At 40.2% G+C, this 19891-nt stretch overlaps 1 protein-coding gene across 1 annotated transcript in view; it reads left to right on the top strand.

The window, feature by feature from the left end:
* Nucleotides 1-19891, top strand: part of DGKI (diacylglycerol kinase iota) — a 419366-nt gene that overhangs the window by 358281 nt on the left and 41194 nt on the right. Inside the window, exon 28 of the mRNA XM_023514207.1 lies at nucleotides 16206-16231. Within this exon, the coding sequence (XP_023369975.1) occupies nucleotides 16206-16231 (26 nt within the window). The remainder of the gene's footprint in view (nucleotides 1-16205; nucleotides 16232-19891) is intronic.

Genomic DNA, 19891 nt, shown 5'->3' on the forward strand with positions numbered 1-19891 from the left:
CCCCACGGGGCCTGCTGAGCTCCCCAACTCCGGAGCCCTATTACCCTGGTTGCTCCTCCTTACATTTCTCTCAATAATTTGGGGGGAAAAATGCACGTTCTATGTGGCAAAATACAGTACTTTTTTTTATATTAAATGTTTTAATTTAGAAACCTTATAATTTTTAGGAAACTATATAGATACCCACTTATATACAGACCCTCAAGGAGGAATTAAAATTCCAAAAAAGGATGTAAGATTTAGTGTCTTCAAAACCTGCAAACAAAGTAAGAAATAATCTTGATAACCAATTTGGAAATAAATTAATGAGAAGTGATGAACTTCCATTATTACTGCTAGGACCATAAAGAATTTGTCTTTAAGATTAAAAAAAAAAATACTTTCAGTATCTAAGAAAGTTCTACTTTAAATAACACGATTCCAGAAAAGATATTTGCTGTTATCATTAATTGTATCACCACTTCTGGTGACAGGACTGTGTTTCGTTTGGCAGAAGATTAATAAGCAGGGAATTAAGTTTTAGCAGGAGAATCTATTGTGTCATAGGAAGGACTTGCCCCCTTCAGAGGCTCTGAGATAAGAGAAAAGGCACCAAATGAACACTCTGATATATTCTTTCCAAGCTTCCCGCTCCCCCGCCCCTCTGATTCAGATAGGTTAAAGGAACTGGAAAATAATTGTTTTACATTCTGAATTAGAATAATCTTTTTTCCAGTTCTTAGATATTGTAGTTTATGGGAACCCCCCAGGTTTTCTCAGCATGCTCATGTCGTAAGCATGAAAAAACCGAGATGAGGAACTGTCACGCAGGAAGGGGAGAGAATCTTGCTGCAGGATGATGGTTCCAAGGAGGAGGGCAGTGAACCCCCTGGGAGCAGATATTCAATCCGTTCAACCCATGTCTGTGTCCAGGCTGGTATCTCTTACCTGATCAGCTAAGCAGGGCTAATGGGTTTTTATGATTGGCAAGAGATAATGTTCTTCAAGGATGAACTACAATGCATGAGGTCTGATTCACGATCTTATCCAGATTCCAAGAAATAGGTTAAACCCTTCTGTCAATCATTTATTGAAAAAAACTCAACATTCATCCCCTTTGGTGCTGAAGAGATAAAGCTGCATAAGAAATAATTATTGCTCTCAAAGACAAACCGTTTATTATGGTTCCTGCTGAGGAGCGAATGGATGCACACAGAATATTCTGGAAAGGAGAGGAAATAGGATTGGCTGCCTTCTTTACATGTTGCTTTTTTATATTTACATGCACGGGATGAATATTTAAAGAATTCATAACAAAGTTACCCTCCAAGAAAAAAATAGGCATTTAAGGGTTCCGTGAATGTTTTCTTCAATGTTTGCACAGGAGTATCTGTGTTTTCCTCATTACATAAACTAGAAATTCTTCTGAAATAACTGAACTCACTCAAGAACAGTTTAACCTCAGCCTATCTGACATGTGCTTAAGGACATTCGTACAACTGAGAAATTATTGGGGATATTCGAAATATCTAATGACCTTTAAAACGAAAAATATGGCCTTTTTTTAGTGTAGTCTAAAATTCTGAACCATTCTATCAAGAAGACAGCCCTGAAACCTCCCCCATCAGAAAGTCAAATGTTCTTGGCTGAGCGTAGGAGAAATAGCTTCATTCCCCTACTGTCCTCTGGTCATCTATTTCCTTTACTCAATTTCTTCTGAGAACATTAGGTTAAGGCCTGACCCTCATAAAAAGGGGAATTGTGCTTATTGTCAAAGCTCCAGGTTCTCAACAGAAAGACAGACTATCGGGCAATGATTTTGGTTGTGGAACTATCCTTTGAGGATCACAATCAGATAAAAGGGAGAAAATTAATCTTCTTAGAGGGAAGCAGGTTTTGCTGGGATATATCTTAGAGATGAAATCAGTGCTGTCAGGATAGGGATAGTTCCTAGCATCTGTTTTACCGAGATACTTGGGTCCCATCCTACTTACCTTTGACTGGTCTGAATCTCTCTCACCCTAGATAATCACTCCAGCTGAAAAGAAGCAAGAGAGAGGACCTGTATCTTCCTTTCTTTTTTTCCTTCCTGAATAACCTTGTTACTCTAGCCAAGCACATAATACTACTCTGTCCCTATATGTGCACAAAATATTTAATGAGATGTTTTTCTTTGTTCTTTATATGATTGTTCCTCCAGCAGTTATGGGCAAGGAGGCCATAAACCACTGGGGGGAAATGGAATCTCACATTTCCATTTTCAATTTCAGTGAGTGAAAGAGCCAAAGTAGAATTCCAGATCTTATGTTGACGAACATTAAAATTAAAAAAAAGTATATTAAATATCCATTTTATTTAAAGGGATGCCAGGAGATCTTGGCTTTCCATTTGCATGAGTTTCAAGTTTTGCCAATGATTACGATGCAAGATAGTATTATTACTGTGGACTGGCTTTGTTTTCTTCATTTGTAAAATCTGGTGGCCTCATCTAATCACACTTCAGGAATACTGTGAATGTTAATCAAATTCATGTTTAATGCATGTGAGTTTCTTGGATGGCCAAACTGTGAATTGCTCCCTCTGTCTCCATAGCCCTTTGAACCATACCTGGAATGGCGGGTTCAACAAAGCAGGCTTCTTCGCTGAATGGATGGGGTCTGGGTGTTAGAGAAAATGTATTCTATCAAACCAAAATCGGCATACGTCTGCTTGGATTGTTATCTCATTGCGAAGTGATTATAATCACTGCGAAGTGATTGCAAAATAATATGTAACATTTTCAATATTTTCATTAGGCTATGAAATTCACTTCTGTATTTCAAAGTTTATTGTGGGTATACTTGATCCAGGGGATTCACATATCAAAATATTAGAGATGCATTGAATTCCTAAGTCAGAGAGGTGTTGGTATTTCCCAGGTAAGAAAGTAAAAAGTAACTGTGCTGGGTATGGGGAGTTGTGGGCACTGCTGGCCAGCACAGGAGCAGGGAGGGCAGCAAGGAAGCGTTACGTCAAGAAGCTGCTGCTGTACACCGTCCCCCACGGTGCATCTCTGGGTAATTTTGGTGCAGTTTAGTCCTTCAGGAGGTTTTAGATGCTGTTTTAATGGAGAGGAAGATGACTCGGCCCATGGGAAATCCTAAACTGATAGGAGTTTATGAATGGAACAGAATCTCAGAACTTTCTCAGGATTTCCGATAAAAAGAGACCCGGGGAAGGGAGAGCAGTGGGAAACATGGGGGGAATCTGTGCAGAAAAGCTTCTGAAGGGGCTGAGAGTGCTGGAAAGGGACTCTGGGAGATTAGCAGCGTCTCCTTTAAAAACAAAACAAAACAAAACACATTTCTCCTTCCTTTCAAGAACACATTCTGCCTTGAGGCATGAAAGGAAGTCAGTAAGAAGATGCCAGGGCCTATACTGACAAAGCGGCTTTAGCGTCATCTCCATCTGGGCAGGTGCAGATGCTCCAGCTCTCTGTGCACTCAGCCCTCATGGTCACCCAGTGTGGAAGAGGCTTGTTGGCCGCAGCTGTGCCAGAAGGGGCACACGGTGCACAGCCTGTCCTGGGTGCCCCGGGGCAGCCGTGTGCTAGGGGCTGGGTCCCTGTGCCATCTACACTGGGAAAGTAGGTCTCTCTGCCTTACTCCGGTCCCTGGATCTTCCTGCAGGGCCTGATAGTAACAGCTAGACGTCGAAACCTCCCCAGTTTGGTAAGTAGAGTAGGAATCTAAGGTAGGATGGGAGGTACTGAAGTGAAGACCAGGTGGCACTGATTTGAGGGATGCTAGTTCTATAAAATGATGGCACTTCTGTCCTTGAAAGCCCAGTTTTTCTAAGCACCCAGGTTAACTTTACCCAGGAATAATAATCACTCCCGAGAGCATGCTGGGTAAATGTCCCTGCTATCAGGGGGGTTTCTGAGGATACAACTAATGGCTTTTCCTTCCTTCCTGAAAGGGGACAGTTCTCTGAGGTGAAGTCACCTGGCAGGTCATGTTGTTGGAGATCCAGAGCCTGTGGAGCCCGGGTTCCTCAGGACCTCTCCCATGTCACCCTTTCCACAGCAGGTTCTGGCAACAGGAGGGAATGTGGCAAGCACCTTTTCTTTTCTGTAGATTTTCAGTTTATAAATGAGGGTACCTGTGAGGATGGAAGCGAAATATGTGTTTTTAATTCAGACGATTAGAGAGGAGTGCCAAGTTTCTACTGCATATGACTTTGGCATGTCTACTTGTGACACTAAGTATTTCTGCATATAAAACCTCCCTTCTGCCCACTGGTCCTGGGACTAACCCTGCAAAGGTTTCCCTCATCTCCCCCTTCCCTCTGAGTGCTTCTGAAGCTCGCTCCCACCCCACTCCCTCCTCCCCACTTCCACAGAGAGGGGCTGGGACCCCAGAGACACACAGAGGCAGCACCTTGCCAGGGAAAGCACAGTCGACTTCTTGGGTCTCTTGTCCCATCTTCCACCTCTGTTTGCCGTGTCTCTTCAGAGTCCAGTGACTTCGGCCCCTAAGGTCTGTTCTAAGGTTTCAGCCACCTCCTGACAACTTCCCCCGCTCCCTGCCACTCATCTCTAAGACACACTGTCAGTCCATTTTCTGCTTTCTCAAGCTCTCACCAAGATTCTTGGTTTCCTCAGCATCTCTGCCTTAGTGGAACAATTTCATCAATCAAATCTAAAGTACGAAGGACTGATCATGCCAAAAATATTTGCCTGGCGATCTCAGGTTGGAAGGATATTGACCATCACCGCTTAGCGTGTTCAGGGTGGGGTCAGGAATGTGAGGGATGTCCCTATTGCCACTGGAAACAGTGGAAAAGAGGGTTATAGACAGTGAGGGACAGCTTTAAGGTGCCTCTGGGGTCCCCTAAACTCAGAACTCTGAGGAGACCAAAGCAAGAGATGTCTCTACAAGACAGAACCCTGCTTTTTTGGAGTCTGAAAGGTGGAGACCACATTCCTCATTACTGACTTTTGTGGATCTTGCACTATTCATAAGAAAAACAGCAAACATGATCTGAACAGTTTTCTGAAGCTGGTCTCGCCCCACAACTCCCTTAAAATCATCTTGAAAGTAGGAGCTAAATGTTATAAGTACCTCCTCCAACTTCTGGAATGGCGATAATCCCACAGTGGTGTTTAACATTCAGATAGGGAATGAACTGGATCATTCTCACAGATAGCCGGTGGAGTCCACTTTGCTTTCTGGTTTGTGGTATGACTGTTTTATCTGCATTCATTTTCTCTTTTTCTCGCAGAGCCCCTCTCCTGATTACATTATTGAGGAACTGTCCTCTCTTTTAGACACAGAAAAGTCAGGAAGCGCCAGCCACATTTTCGACTGTTTCCTGGTGCAGTGTCAGGCACACCCCTCTCCTGAGAAGCAGGTGGGGTGGTAGGAGACGGAGACAGGAAGGCGTCTGGGGGAGGTTACAGTTGTCTTCAGGAGGAATGCCAATGCAGCTTCCCACTCCACTGATTTTTTTTTTTTTTTTTGTCTTCCATTTTTCTAAAACTAGGTTTAGAAGTCCTTATTTGGACTTCATAAAAATAACTAGCTGCAGCTGAGCCCTTCCCCAATTACCACGGCACCACAAGGTGGGTGCTGCCCTTCCCGCATCGGGAGATATGTGAGACGGCTTTGCTTATAAGCGCCACGTACTAACACAACGTAGCACTCATGTGATTTGGTTTCACAGTCTAGAGCTTTACATTCCAACTTATGCTCAAAAAGAAAAAATATTCCACATTCACAAAATCCAGATGGATTATGTCTCAACAGGAGCTGTTGGCCAGGGCTCCCAGAGTCACTAGGTAAAGCCAGCAGCTCAGCGCAGCTTTTTCTCAACGGTGGCCTCTACTGGTTCTCTGTGGGTGGATTGTAGAATAATATGCCTTTTCTATCCCTTTACTCCCTTCTTACAAAGTGGGCTGGAGAGTAGATGACAAAGACCGATTTCTAAAGTGTCTCCTCTCCTCACATCCTTTATTTCTACACAACTGCCTGCTTTTAAAATATGTGATGGTCAGATTTTCAAGTTTCATTTTGAATAAGTGTGTTAAGGGTTACTTTCTTCAATTCCATACCTTTTTTTTTTTTTTTTTTGGCCGGGGCTGGGTTTGAACCCGCCACCTCCGGCATATGGGGCCAGCGCCCTACCCTGTTGAGCCACAGGTGCCACCCTTTAATTCTGTATCTTTCTTTTATTCTTTTCCACGTCCAGTGTCCCCTTTTGCCCCTTCCTTCTGTCCATAGATCTCAAAGAAACCCCTCACCCCTCATTTTGTTACAGTTCTTAGGAATTAACAGTAGGTGGCAGTAAAGTTTCATACTCAAAGGACGTTTGGGGCCTTTCAGCAAACTGATTAAGGAGGGGATCAGAAGATTTTTTAAATACAAAAAAGCATAATTGTAAATTCTAATAGTAGAACAACACTTTTTTATATTTAAGATATATTTTTATCTGCCTGATAATATTATATGTATTTGACATTTACCACGTGATGTTTGTGTCTTTGCCTTGTGGAATGGCTAAATCTATCTAACCAACAAATGCTACTTCACATAGTTACTACTTTTGTGGTGAGAACACTTAGCATCTACTCTCTTTGCATTTTTCAAGAATATCATATAACATCACTAACTATAGTCGCATTGTACAATATAGCTCTTGAACTCATTCCTACCTACCTGACTGTAATTATCTAGCATTTGACTCACATTTCCCTAACCCCAATAATGCTATTTGCCAAAGGCCAAACAGAACTAAATATAGCAATCTATTTAGAATAAAAACAAGATATTTCAAGCCCAGTTCACATGGAGTTCAATAGAACATATTTGGGGGTAGGAGAGTCTTCAAGACTAGGAAATTATAATCAAGGGAATTAGTGGAAATTTGCCTTAAATGAAGAACGTACCAAATGCCCTTTTTTATTCCGTTCTGGACATAATGTCCTTCCCGCCACACAAATGCTTGTCTCTGTCTCCTTCCCTCCATCTTGTTCTCTCCGTACCCCTCTCCTCGGTTGGTGGTGAATGTTACCTTTGAGGCTGTTTGGCATCCCCTGAATGGGCTTGTGGCCACTTGAATAGAGAATGTGTTTGTGTTTATTGAATGCCACTTTGTGTGGTTGCTGTAACTTTCATCTCTGCAACTCTCATTCTCGCCTGCTCTCCCTTACTGTATGTGCTTTGTTCGTTACCCTTAAGAGAAATATTTGTACTTGGAACAAAGGCAAACAAAGAGAGGATTATACAGTTGGGGGAGATTCTCAGCACTGAGGGATTTCTGGATCTATTCTACCTAACTGGAGATGCTCTGGGGCTGGAGTGGTGGAGGCAAAGATGTCACTCAGACGTGTGGTCTCGATATTTGTTGCTGAGGTCCTAAAAATGAAATCACAGCCCTGGTATACTCATTTCCCAGAGAGAGGCCGTGTATGGACACCCCTGAGGGGACTGTGAGGGGGCAGAGCTAGTGCCCAGAGATAATCATTTACAGCCATGCTGTCAAGACATGTTAAATCCCTTGGTTTACGTGGTTTAAATGAAGATTCTTGTCCACCAGCAGTTTCAGGAAATAAATTGAATCTGTGGAGCATCACCACTTCAAGGTAAAACAGAACCAAAAAAAAGATAGTGTTTCCATCGCAGTGATGCTGACTCCTGAAATGTGCCTGGAGGAGCACCCAGCCATGAAAGCAGTTTCCACTTGGGACTTCTTGGGAGTTTAACTGAGAGGTAGCATAATGGCTCAGAGGGCAGGGAGCAAAGTCGAACCTGGGGGATGTTGACTGATGTGAATGTTCTGGTGTGTTCACTATGGGAACAGGAGGGTTAGCACATGGGAGGAGGCTGTTTATCAAGAGAAGATTGGATTCCACCAAAGCATGAGAGAAATAGATGCGAAAAGTCCTGGGAACTCCCAGGGCCATAGTCAGGGGAGGGGAAACGAGATAAAAGAAAAATGACAGAAGCCAGAGGGAAAGATTGTTCAGAGTCGGTCCAGCTACATACCAGAGGCTTCCCTTTCTTTTCCTGGGTAGGATAATTGATCACCCCATGCTTGTAGAAAGTAATCTTTTTGCTGTGGTCCTCATCCCTAAGGCTGGAAGGTAAAGAGCAAAGATAGGTGTCAAAGAGAAATTTAATGACATGCACACCTGGAGTGAATCATTTTCTGTGGGTGGAAAATGTGCCACTTTGTTCCCCAGTGAGGACTCTCGATAAGAACTGTTATCTGTAGTGTTCCCAGCAGCGTGTGGAAGTAGCAGACCCGCTAGATCCCCCTGGCATTGCCCCGTTGTTTTCTACTGTAACTCCATGATGGTAATCAGGAAATGAAGGATCTTGGCTATGCTCGTCAGAGCTGTGCATTGGCATGAATATCTCCCAGGCCCTCTACCCCATTAGCTGTCTGTTCTCTTAGCAAAACCTTCCAGTGCTGAGTATCTGCATAGGAGTCTCTGTCCTGGTGTCTACTCATCCTCTGCTTTACACCTGTGCTGTGTGTTCATTCCAAGCTCTCCAACGTGGTGGCCCCATTCCTTGGCTGACTACCCACCAGCTGAAGGTTTAGAAGTGGGAAGCAGCAGGTGTGTGTGTTGGGAACACTGAGGAGGTGGACAGACATTCATTGTGGATGATGTTCTTCAAAAATAAGACTCACGTCACTGGGTCTCCAGTAGTCATCCAGTCTGTCCTCTGTCTAGAGTGGATAATCTATCTCCAAGGAAGAAAATGATAGAGGCATTGTGAGGAAGGGCCCAGGGAGAAAGGCATGGGTGCTAATGAATGAAAGCCATGAGATGAAAAGAAAAACAAAATAGTGTACAGAGGTTTTAAAAAAAAAAACCTGTTAGGATAGGATTATCCAAATAAGAAAGATATCATAGCAGGACAAGCTTTTAAGTTGGTAACATTTCACAGAGGTTACGGAGGAAATGAATGTATCCAAAACCTACTGTGAAGCCTTTCACTAGATTATAGAGGCAGAAACAGTTACGATATGCATTATTTCAATTCCACATTTATCCACTACAAACAATAAAACATCATAAGAGGTACAACACTTTTTAAAGACACTTGCCTTGCAAAACACAACACGCCTTTGCTCCTGTGTATTCTTATTTACTGGTAGAAAATAGGCACGTTTTCCAGGGCCTTGAAATTGATCTACTTGAAGGATAAGAGGCTTTGAAGGGAAATTTGCTGATGGCAGGTAATTTAAAGAACATATTTTAGTTTCCTAGAGATTCTTTATAAGTGATGAAAGAATCTACTTAGAGTGCCGTCCAATGTTACAGCCTCTAGCCCAGTGTGTGCCAAATATCTCATTTCCTCAGATTTTTCAAATTTGCATATATTAATCTAATAAAAGTATTCATTCCAAGATGCTCTAGTTGTATTTAGTTGAGTAAGTTTATATATTCAGACTTTCTCGTGGCAACACCCCTACCATAGAGAACAAACTCACTTCTTTGGGGACTGGGAGACTTACCTAAAGCTGACTGCCTCAAACACAAATTTTCTTTCCTAAAAAAGTTTGTGGCTTTAGAAATCTAAGAAACTTTTGGTTTGGAATCTATAGTATGGCCGTTCTGGTTTCAATAAGAAAGTGATATTTTACTTTTTACCAGTTAAATTGCATAGTATTTTGTTTTCTCAAAGCTTTTCTTATTTCTAAGTTTCCATGTGTATCCTAATTGGAGAAGTTTGGTCTTCATTTAAAAGGAGAGAAAAGTAGGTATAGTCTACTAAGCAGGGTGAATATTGGAAAAGAGACTTGCATCAGCAAATATTCAAATCAAGACTCATAGAAGAATAATTTGAAGAGAAATATATATATAAATATATAACTATATGCATCCTAATTTTTAAAAATGTCTTTAAATTGACAGATAAAATTATTGTATGTATCATATACAACATGGTAGACATTGTAAGGATAGCTAAATCCAACTGACACACAGCCATCCTTTTTGTGGTATGAACACTTATCATCTACTCTCTTAGCATTTTTAATAATAAGTTATGTCATCAATATAGTCACCATGCTAAACAATAGATCTCTTGAACTAATTCTAATTCTAATTTGGTGCATTCAAGCGTCTGTCCCCACTGCCCCAGCCTCTGATAATCTTCTTTCTATTAGATCAACCTTTTTACATGCCGCCTGGATGTAGTATTTGTCTTTCTGTGCCTGGTATAATGTTCTTCAGGTTTGTCCCCGGCAAATGACAGGATTCTCTTTTTTAATGACTGAATAGTATTCCTTTGGTGTGTATATACCACACTTTCTTTATCTATTTTACACACTGATGAACAATTCAATTGATTCTGCATTTTGGCTTTTGTGCTGAGTGCTGCAGTAAACATGAGAGTGCAGGTGTCTCTTCAACATGCCGGCTTCATTTCCTTTGCTATATACTCAATAAGGTGATTGCTGGATCATGTGGTGATTCCACTTTTAATTTTCTGAGAAAGCTCCATAGTGCTTTTCATAATGACGACCCTAATTCACATTCCCACCAACAGTGTGTGAGGGCCCCCTTTTCTTCCCATCCTTGACAACACTTGTTATCTTTTATCTTTTTTGGTAGTAGCTGTTCTAACAGGTTCAAGGTGATTTCTCATTGTGGTTTTGATTTGCATTTTCCTGATGGTTAGTGATGTTGAACATTTTTGCATATACACATTTTCCATTTGTGGGTCTCTTTTGATAAATGTCTATTCAGGTCTTTTTAATCTCTTGATGGGTTATTTATTATTATTATTCTATTGTGTTGAATTCCTTCTATATTTTCAGTGTTAACCTCTTATCCGATGTATAGTTTGCCAATATTTTCTCTGGTTCTGAGGCTTGTCTTTTCATTCTAGTGATTGTGTCCTTTGCTGTGTAGAAGCTGCATAGTTTGGTGTGATCCCATATATCTAGCTTTGCTTTTGTTGCTCATACTTTTGAGGTCATTTCCAAAGAATCATTGCCCAGACAAATGTCCTGTACGTTTTTCCTAAGTTTTCTCTTAGTAATTTCATAGTTTCAGGTCTTACATTTAAGTTTTTAACATGATTTGAGTTGATTTTTGTTTAGGATGTGATGTGAGGGTCTAATTTTACTTCTGTACGTGTGGGCATTTACTTTTCTCAACACTGTATATGGAAGAGACTGTTCTTTCTCCGTTGTATATCTTTGGCATGTGTATTGACAATTGCTTGGCTATAGATGCATGGACTTATTTCTAGGCCCCTATTTTGTTCCTTTGGTCTATTTCTCTGTTTTCATGACAATGCCATGCAGTTTTGACTACCATAGCTTTATAGTATGTTTTGAAGTCAGATAGTGTGGTGCCTCCAGCTTTGTTCATTTTGCTAGAATGTTTTCTCAATATTCAGAGTCTTTTGTGGTTCTATACAATTTTTAGAATTTTTTTTCTATATCTGTGAAGAATGACTTTGGTACTTTGATAGGAATTATATTGAATCTGTAGATTGCTTTGGATAGAATGAACATTTTCTATAACTTAGGTAGTTCAAAGGCTTTGGGCAAACCTTTGCATTTTTCATCTCCTGTTGTCTTATAGCTATTTCTTGTTCATCATTTTTTTCTTTAAATTTATAGAATTTGAAAATTGAAAATTCTTGAAAATTCTCTATCTCCTTCTCTTCTTCCTTCCTCCATTTCTAAATTTCATGGAGATTTTTAAATAATTTTTACTTACTTCATGCTATCATCTTTTATCATGTTCCCTGCCTATGTTTTGTTTTGTCTTAAAATATATTTTTGCATAGATATCATGCTGGTTCCTTCTTGATTATTACTTGTGATATTTACAGTGGATGACTTTCTCTTGGAGTTTGTAGTTTGGGGTAGATAATGGGGGTTAATGAATTGACAGGCTGGGGAAGTTAGAATTTTTGTGTGTTGTAGTCCAACCCTTTCTTAGAAGCACTTTCTAACAGGGTTTGATTCTACCCACTAGCAGGACTCCCTGGCTTACAGCAGAGGGCTTTCTGCCATAGGTTTTGTGCTTGTTGTATGACATAGCTCAGATCTCTTTATCTGAATGCATTGAAACTCTTTCTCTGAAAACTAGTCCCATTTTTAGTGTATGTTCTTCTTCATATATGAAGGTTTAGGTTTATAAATATCTAGTTTAGTAAATGATGGTATTTCCTTTTCTGTTCCTCATACTCCCTGTTATTTTCCATGAGTTTCAAAATGAATTGAAGACCAGAGAAATTTTTCTTCTGCTTTATTAACATGTAAGAGTTGTGGTGATGTCTTTAACTTGACCTCCGCTTTTTTAATTTGTCTTCTTGATCTTTTATGGTTCACTCTCCACAGCCTACTTATTCAGAAGCACAAGTCAGAATATGTGACTTCTCTGCCTCCCAAGCTTGTTCCAGGTAGCTGGGAAAGTAAATTACAGGCACTTCCAACCAGCCCCACGGCCCCGTATGCAACGGCCTCTCACAGGCACTTCCAACCAGCCCCACGGGCCCCGTATGCAACGGCCTCTCACTCCTCTGGTGTTTTGCTCTGTCGCTCCTTTGCATCTTAGCAATGCTGAGTTTCACATATATCTAATAACACACTGTGAAAATTCACATCTGGGCTCCTTTTCATACAGCTATTGCTTCTGCCTGAAGTTCTCCTTCTTTCTTCACTACCTAATAAGTTCCTATTTATTCTTCAAAGCCTAGTTCTGGTGACTCTTGGGTTTTGAAACCTTATTTCACTCTTTTGGAATATAATTGATCCCACCTCTCTCTCTACTACTTTACTTCTATATATTTTTTATACTTTATCATAATTGGATTTTTTTTACATATTTTCTTCACTCTATTATGGATTCCTTGAAATTGGTCTGTGTATCTCCACTTGGCACAGGGCCTGGTCCTTAATAAAATCTTAAGTAATAAACTAAATCAATATACACTAAAAGATTCAAACCTATATAATAATTATTTAGGATTAATAAAATAGGACAAATATTTTTAATCACAAGGCTTGAATTTTTTTTTACTTTTCTGAATTTAAGAAAAACAATGTAAAAATATGGAAATACATAGAACAAAGGAAAAACATTAATAAGTGTTCTGTAGACCATAAGAAAGGGGTAGTGATCGGGAAAGAGTGAAGAGAGAAACTATAAGGCATGGAGATGTTTGAATGCTGGCAATAGTTTACATCATGGGGACAAATGCTAGCTTCAAGATAAAGTATCCTTGGAGGAAAAATAAACAGTCTGGGTCAAAACCGCATGTCCTTCAGATGTGGTGGGAAAACTGAGCAGGGAGCCTTCCTGAATGCCTCATCTACCAGGTTGAGGAAAATGATTTATTCCTGGGAGTCAACCTCTTATTTTTTTTAAAAAAGAAAACTACTTATATTGCTGATTTCAGAATATTTCTTCTCTCCTGAGCTAACTTTTTATGCCCATTCCCAGCAATAATGGAGGATATGCACGTCTCAGTAGTACAGTGTAGTGACTCGTTGCCGTGAAAGGTGAAATACTGAGTGAGGATTGAAATACTCCATATGTCTTAAAATTCCACAAATGCAAGCATGTGGGAGACATTCAGTACAGAAACTCAACATTACTAATCTTCACAAAACACTCTGAAATCAATAGTCCTTCCCTACTGCCTGGACATACAACAGAACTCATCCCGTTGGGACTCTAACAGAGCCATCTGGAACGTTTCAGATTTAATATCAGGGCTTTGCTTTTTCAGAAAGGCAGAAAAGACCTTGCTTCGCAAACTCTCTGTCTGAGAGTTTAGTTGTCCATTGGCATGAATTTTTCTGTGTTTCTATAGCTCTGTGAGACATTAATTGTGAGCAATTCAAGACATGTTTTTGCTAGCTTCTCATCAGAAAACCCCAGGAGGGAAGTTGTTGCCTTGTGCTGAGTTTTTATGCCTTAGGAAGCTCATCTTATTTCAGATATTTGTTTCTCTTTATGTTCACTTTCCTATCCCATTTTACCTCTGGTTCAACACCTGCCCCCTTTTATTTTTCCTAATCAAGAAGGCAGGCTATGGACATTCTGTTTCTGGGTGTGTCAGATGTTGTTTGGCTCCAAGAGCTCCTGAATTATAGCCAGTCCAGAGCTTCAGACTCGTCCCCAGGCCCCTGACTCAAAGTTGGTAGAGGATCAGAAAAACTTGTCTTGAAAGTAGTTCGATGTAGAGAAAATTGAGCCCTAATAGTTAGCATGACTCTCTTCCTGAGAGACCCAGAGAATCACGAGAGTGGCAGGTGAGTTCTGCACATGCAGGTCAGAAAACCGGCCTCCAAGGGAGAATGTGCATGTGAGGTGTGGCAATACCAGGCCTAATGGTTATGGTAAAGATTCTCTAGACTCCTAGAGTCTCTTGATGCTAGAGGCAGAGGAACTGCTCAAGGTCTGCAGTTCTGCAAAAACGAAGCTGGAAACATTCCATCCGACTTTTCCACGTTCTCCTCATCAGTGCTAATGTCAGGCAAGCAGCTTTTGTCTACTGCTTCCTGTTGTATAATAATAAATATGGACCTGAGGTTTGCTCCCGAGGGCTCCTCCCAGAGTTCCTCAGTCCCCGACATGGACTCTGTGTCAAGCCTCTTTATTTCTCACATCAACCCCCCCGATTTGGTGACCCCATACTCTTCAGTTTGACGGTAACATGATGACTTTCTGAGGAGTTCCGGGATGTGTCTGGGTCTGAAGGCCAGTACGGTGGTGCTGAGGCTAATTCAACTTATTTTAATCAAGGGTTCACTTGTTCTAAATAAGGTATAGTCTCAGTTTCCAAGGGGTTACCATCTAGTGGGAAGATGTGGCATGTGGGTAAAGGGACTTCAAGAGACGGATAAATCAGCTCCTCCTAGGGCGGCCAAGTGGAGTTTTTCAAGCAGTGATGACCTAGTGATGGGTGGGTTTCCACTCATGGTGCTCCATGTCCACCTCCTGGATGCTAATTTTCTTTCAAAAAAAAAATTGGGACTCTGTAGTTTCCATCCAAAAGTCTCCTTGAAGAGACTCATGGGGTTGAAATGGTTTGACACTTTGTTACTAACAGAAGTTCAAGGATTTCTCTCTGTTACTGATGTATCTTTATACTTTACTGTTCACTCACATAGTAAACAAGAATGTTGCTAATCAGTAAAATAAAGCAATATCAAGCAACCAAAATAGCTAAGACTTTTTTTTTTAATCACTTGTGCATCCTTTGAATGATTCTTCCCCACCATTTGTTGCCATGTCTCATAACTATTAGTTACATTAGGGAGTCTTATTGACAAACTCCTGTATTTATCTTTGGTAGTCTGCTTGCAACAGACTCCAGTGGGCCAAGCATGCAGAGAAGGGGACCCCTCTCTACTGGAGGAAGGACATAATTTCATGGCTTTCCCTTCAAAATTTCAATTCTGAATACAGTATGTTCTCCCCAGAAAAGAATAAGCTGGGAGTCAAAACTGGACTCTTTCAAACTGGAGGTGAACCTCCAACATTATCTCAGTTGACAGAGAGAAAAAGAGGTTTTTATGATTGATACGATTTTTCATCTGATATCTTACTGTTATAACTAGAGGTGAACCCTCAACTGGTACGCAAAAGTTATTGGTTTATGAAAGTTTGGTTTGACCCCACTAGTTTCCTTCTGGTCTCATCCTGATTCTCCAAGGTTTATAGACATAAGGCCAGCCTCCAGAGGGTCTATGTCATGCTCTCTCAAACATCCATGAAAAATGGAAATAAAAATCAGTACATGAGAAGGTTTCGTGCCATTTCTATTACTTCCATCTCAATTTATTCTGTGTAGATCTCTTTGCACCTATAGACACTCCATCTAGTGTATGCTTATATCCCTGACATTTTCTTTGGAGGTGTGGCCTTAGACACCATCATAGGATTTCATTTAATATCACATTTCTATAAGTTCTCTTTCTGTGTGTGATAAATTCACATTTAACAAGTTTGTTGCAGACCTGTGACATCATACATAGATTGACATTTTAGTAGCCCACGGCACCTAGCCAATCCAGGTAAGATCTGGGGACTGTTGATTGGAATATATAGTGTTGCCAACACATTAATTATATGCATATGGTATACTCGGTTGAGTTTTCATTCAATTGAATTTTGGAAATTAATTTTTATGAAATTATTCTAGATAATTATTGTAATTATCACATACAAAATGTTTATCATGCTTATTATCTCATTTTAGGTCACCAGTGTCTTCAGAAGATCATGGTAAGAATCTGTCTTATTTATACTAATTTAGGATTAAATGTTGAGCCCTAGTCTTTGCATTTTTTGGTCGGAACAAAGAATTATTTAAGAAAATGTCTCTAAGATTTTGAGTGTGAAATGTCAAGAACCTTAAGGATGTTTAAGTATCCTAGCTAAATTTGATATATTATTGTCAGATATGGTAACCATGTCAGTTGATAAATATTGAGAAGCTTAATGTATTCTGCCTGATTTCTGTCCCATCACCAGTAACTTTTTGTGACTTCTCTGAATCAGATTTTCATCTCTAAATAAGAATAACATTAAACATTCCCAAAAGTCCCCTTCCATGTCAGACTTGGGACTATTCCCTGGTCACTCATTTGCAAAGAATGTTCTAATTCTGAAACAAAGTGAGTTGTAGTAAGTCGTACCAGCTGTTGTTCCATCGAGGCATGATATTTACATTTTAAGATACAGTGATTTCCCTCAAAAGATAAAGTGTCTAATTTTGTCCCACCTTAGAGTTTATTCACTCAATCAGTCATTCAAAAGTATTTATTGGCCAGGTGCAGTGGCTCACACCTGTAATCCTAGCACTCTGGGAAGCTGAGGTGGGTGGATTGCCTAAGCTCAGGAGTTTAAGATCAGCTTGAGCAAGAGAGTGAGCCTCCATCTCTAAAAATAGCTGGGCATTGTGGTGGGCACCTGTAGTCCCAGCTACCTGGGAGGCTGAGAAAGATCAGATCACTTGAGCTCAAAAGAGTTCGAGGTTGCCTTGAGCTATGATGCCACAACACTCTACCAAGGGTGAGACTGTGTCTCAAAAAAAAGTGTTTATTAAGTGGCTATTATGGGTCAATTACGCTATATAATTTTGTCTTACAAACACCGCATATGCTATGTGGGGGCTTTAGTTTAGGGCCTTTGTGGCTTATATGGACCATCAAATTTGTCTCATAACTGGTATCCACTCTGTAGATTTTCTTGCCCTAGTCCACTATACACATAGCTAGCACCAAACATTATGCTATAGTAAACATCTATACCCCGTCTGTAGGATGAAATCTTTTAGCAGACTGATAACTGTGTCCAGCTTTCCAATGTTGTGTATTAATGTGGGCCACTGAGCCTTAAATGAGGGAATCTTTGCCTGCCTCTACCTCTCGTTGATTCTCTTGCTACTTCCCCTTCTCTTACTTGCGACCTATGCGCCAGCCATGGGGCCGCATCTAATTCCCAGAACTCGCCATGTCTGCTGTGATTTTTATCCCTAGGCTTTTATCCCCATATTGTCTCTAGCAGGAGGCTCTGCTTTCTGCCTGTAGATGGTTTCTACTTACGTCACCTCATCCTCCGTGGAGCGTTCTCATCCCACTTACTGTTGTGCTAAAGATTTTTCTACATTCTAGGGCTTGACACACAAATCCGATGCTCTGCTTGGCTGGTTCCCTACTGGTCTGTGAGTTCTTTGACAGTTTCTATCAAATAGGAAACATTCAAAAAATTAATTAAGGAAATGGGGAGGGAGTTTCAGGTAGGCCTTTTTGGCTTCCACATCATGAAATTTGTCTCAATCCTGGATGAAACTGTATCATTTTCTTTGAAAAATCACAGGGAAAATTATATTTAGGCTTATTAAGCTGGAATTAGGCAATCTGCCACCTGATGTTAAGCCCTTATTATATGCTATTTTGCTGATTGTTGTTGGTATGACTGGGGTTTTGATTGCTTATTTATAGGTCCTTGAGTTTCCATGTTCAAATGATAGAATAGAAACTTACTTGGGTTTTGTTTGAACTAGAATTCCTATTAATAAACTTTGGTCGCTTTTGCCTTCCTATCTGTAAGAATGTTTTCCCCATTCAAGTACAAACACAAAGGACTTCTGAACTGCCATTCTGTAGTCCATTGGAACTTCTTCATGGGTTATACAGTGAGTGTAATTCAGGGTCCTTTGAAGTTCTGAAAGGTGACCACTGCCAGGAAGACTTGCTCAGTAATAAGAGCACTTCAGAATTAATTATTTTAAGTACCATCATATATGACGAGGTCCAGAAAACTTATCCACATTAGAAGGATTTATATTTCCATGTCTTCAAAAAATAATACACATCGATGCTTCTTTGTTTGATTCTGCAACTTTCAAAAATAGTTCAAATACATTAATGCCAAAATTTTAATATAATGCTGCTTTATCTAATTTTGCTAATTATTTATCATCTTCCAGCCCACATGTCTTTGGAAAAATATTCCTATATTTTTCCTATCTGGCACTCAAAATATATTTCCTTATGTTTACACATTTTTAAGAGTTCATATATACCAAGGCTGGCATAAAACCTCTTGAATGTCACTTCACCCATCTCACGTAGCATTTATAGGTGGGAATAACATTGTAGTTATTGTGTAAGAGGGATAAAAAGTAGCATTTTTCCTTTCTCAAATTTGTTGGTAGGAAAGTTGGGGCACATTGGGAAAATGGCTGGTAAAATTGAAACCTAAAACTTCATGCCTCTTGGTTTTCCACTTTGTTTGCTTTCCACGAAGGATCCTGCTTTCCTCTGTAATAAGTGGTCACTTTGGTTATCCCCCAAACAGAATTAATTCTTAGAAAAATCTATTTGTGCCAAGCCTGATAACCCTAGGATTTTCCATTCCTAGATACCCTTTCCCAGAGATCTTCAATACAGAGATTCTGCCATTTGTCTTTTCTTGTTCTTGGTTTTGTTTTCATTATCTGTAAAGTGGGGTTAATCGTATCTACTCTGCGTACCTCATGGGATTTTGTGAGTTGAGGTGAGAAATGCTGAAAGTACCTAACCTCCAGGCAGTGGTGGAGGAAGCAGGAATTCACCAGCGATGTTCCCTTATCAACAGGTACTGCTGATGATAAGTTAACAGAGGGGATGGGGGAAGAAATGTTTCTTTCAACATTAAGTGTTATATTTTCACTAGAGCTCGCTTTTTATTTCAAGGTGAGTAGGAATGAAATGTTTAACACACAAGTCAGCTTGTAGTGCCAAAGCAAAGGCTCAGTTCGCGATTACATGTGCAGTGATATAGAATCGGCAACAGAAGGCCCAAATGACATGTAGATTGTTCCTATATTTATATAATAACATTTCAGGGCCATTAAGAAGGAAGGCTAAAATGCATCGAGTGCTTATTATGCAGACACCCTGTACTCAAGTGCTTCAACTACATTATTCCCTTTCATCTTTAACAAACAACTCTCTATAACAGATGTATCCTCCTCAGTCTTACAGCTGGACAACGAGGCTCATGGTGGTTAAACAACATGCTTAAGGTCACAGAGCTAGTAAATGAGAGAGTTGATTTTCAAACCCAGTTCTAACACCGAAACAATTGCCCTTTATCCAACACGGCTCTGGAAAACCAAAGAAATGATGGTTTGCATTCAGGTGAACTGATAGAATGATGGAGGGAAAAAGTGTCTTTCCCCCTCTCTAACAAGACTTTATTTACTATTGTGTAAGTAATTTCTTTTTAATGACAAAACAAAACAGAGCAAAAATAACAACTTCTCTCTCTCCTGCTGGGAATGATTTGTCCCTGTAGAAAAAGTAAATACCAATGTCACATTTTCTCATAATTAGTTAACTGAGTGAAACCGAAGCTTCAGGGAAACCTGCCATGCTAAACCCCAGTGGAAACATT

The sequence above is a fragment of the Otolemur garnettii genome, unplaced genomic scaffold, assembly GCF_000181295.1.
Source record: "Otolemur garnettii isolate 467f Iridium unplaced genomic scaffold, OtoGar3 scaffold00049, whole genome shotgun sequence".
Lineage (NCBI taxonomy): Eukaryota > Metazoa > Chordata > Mammalia > Primates > Galagidae > Otolemur > Otolemur garnettii.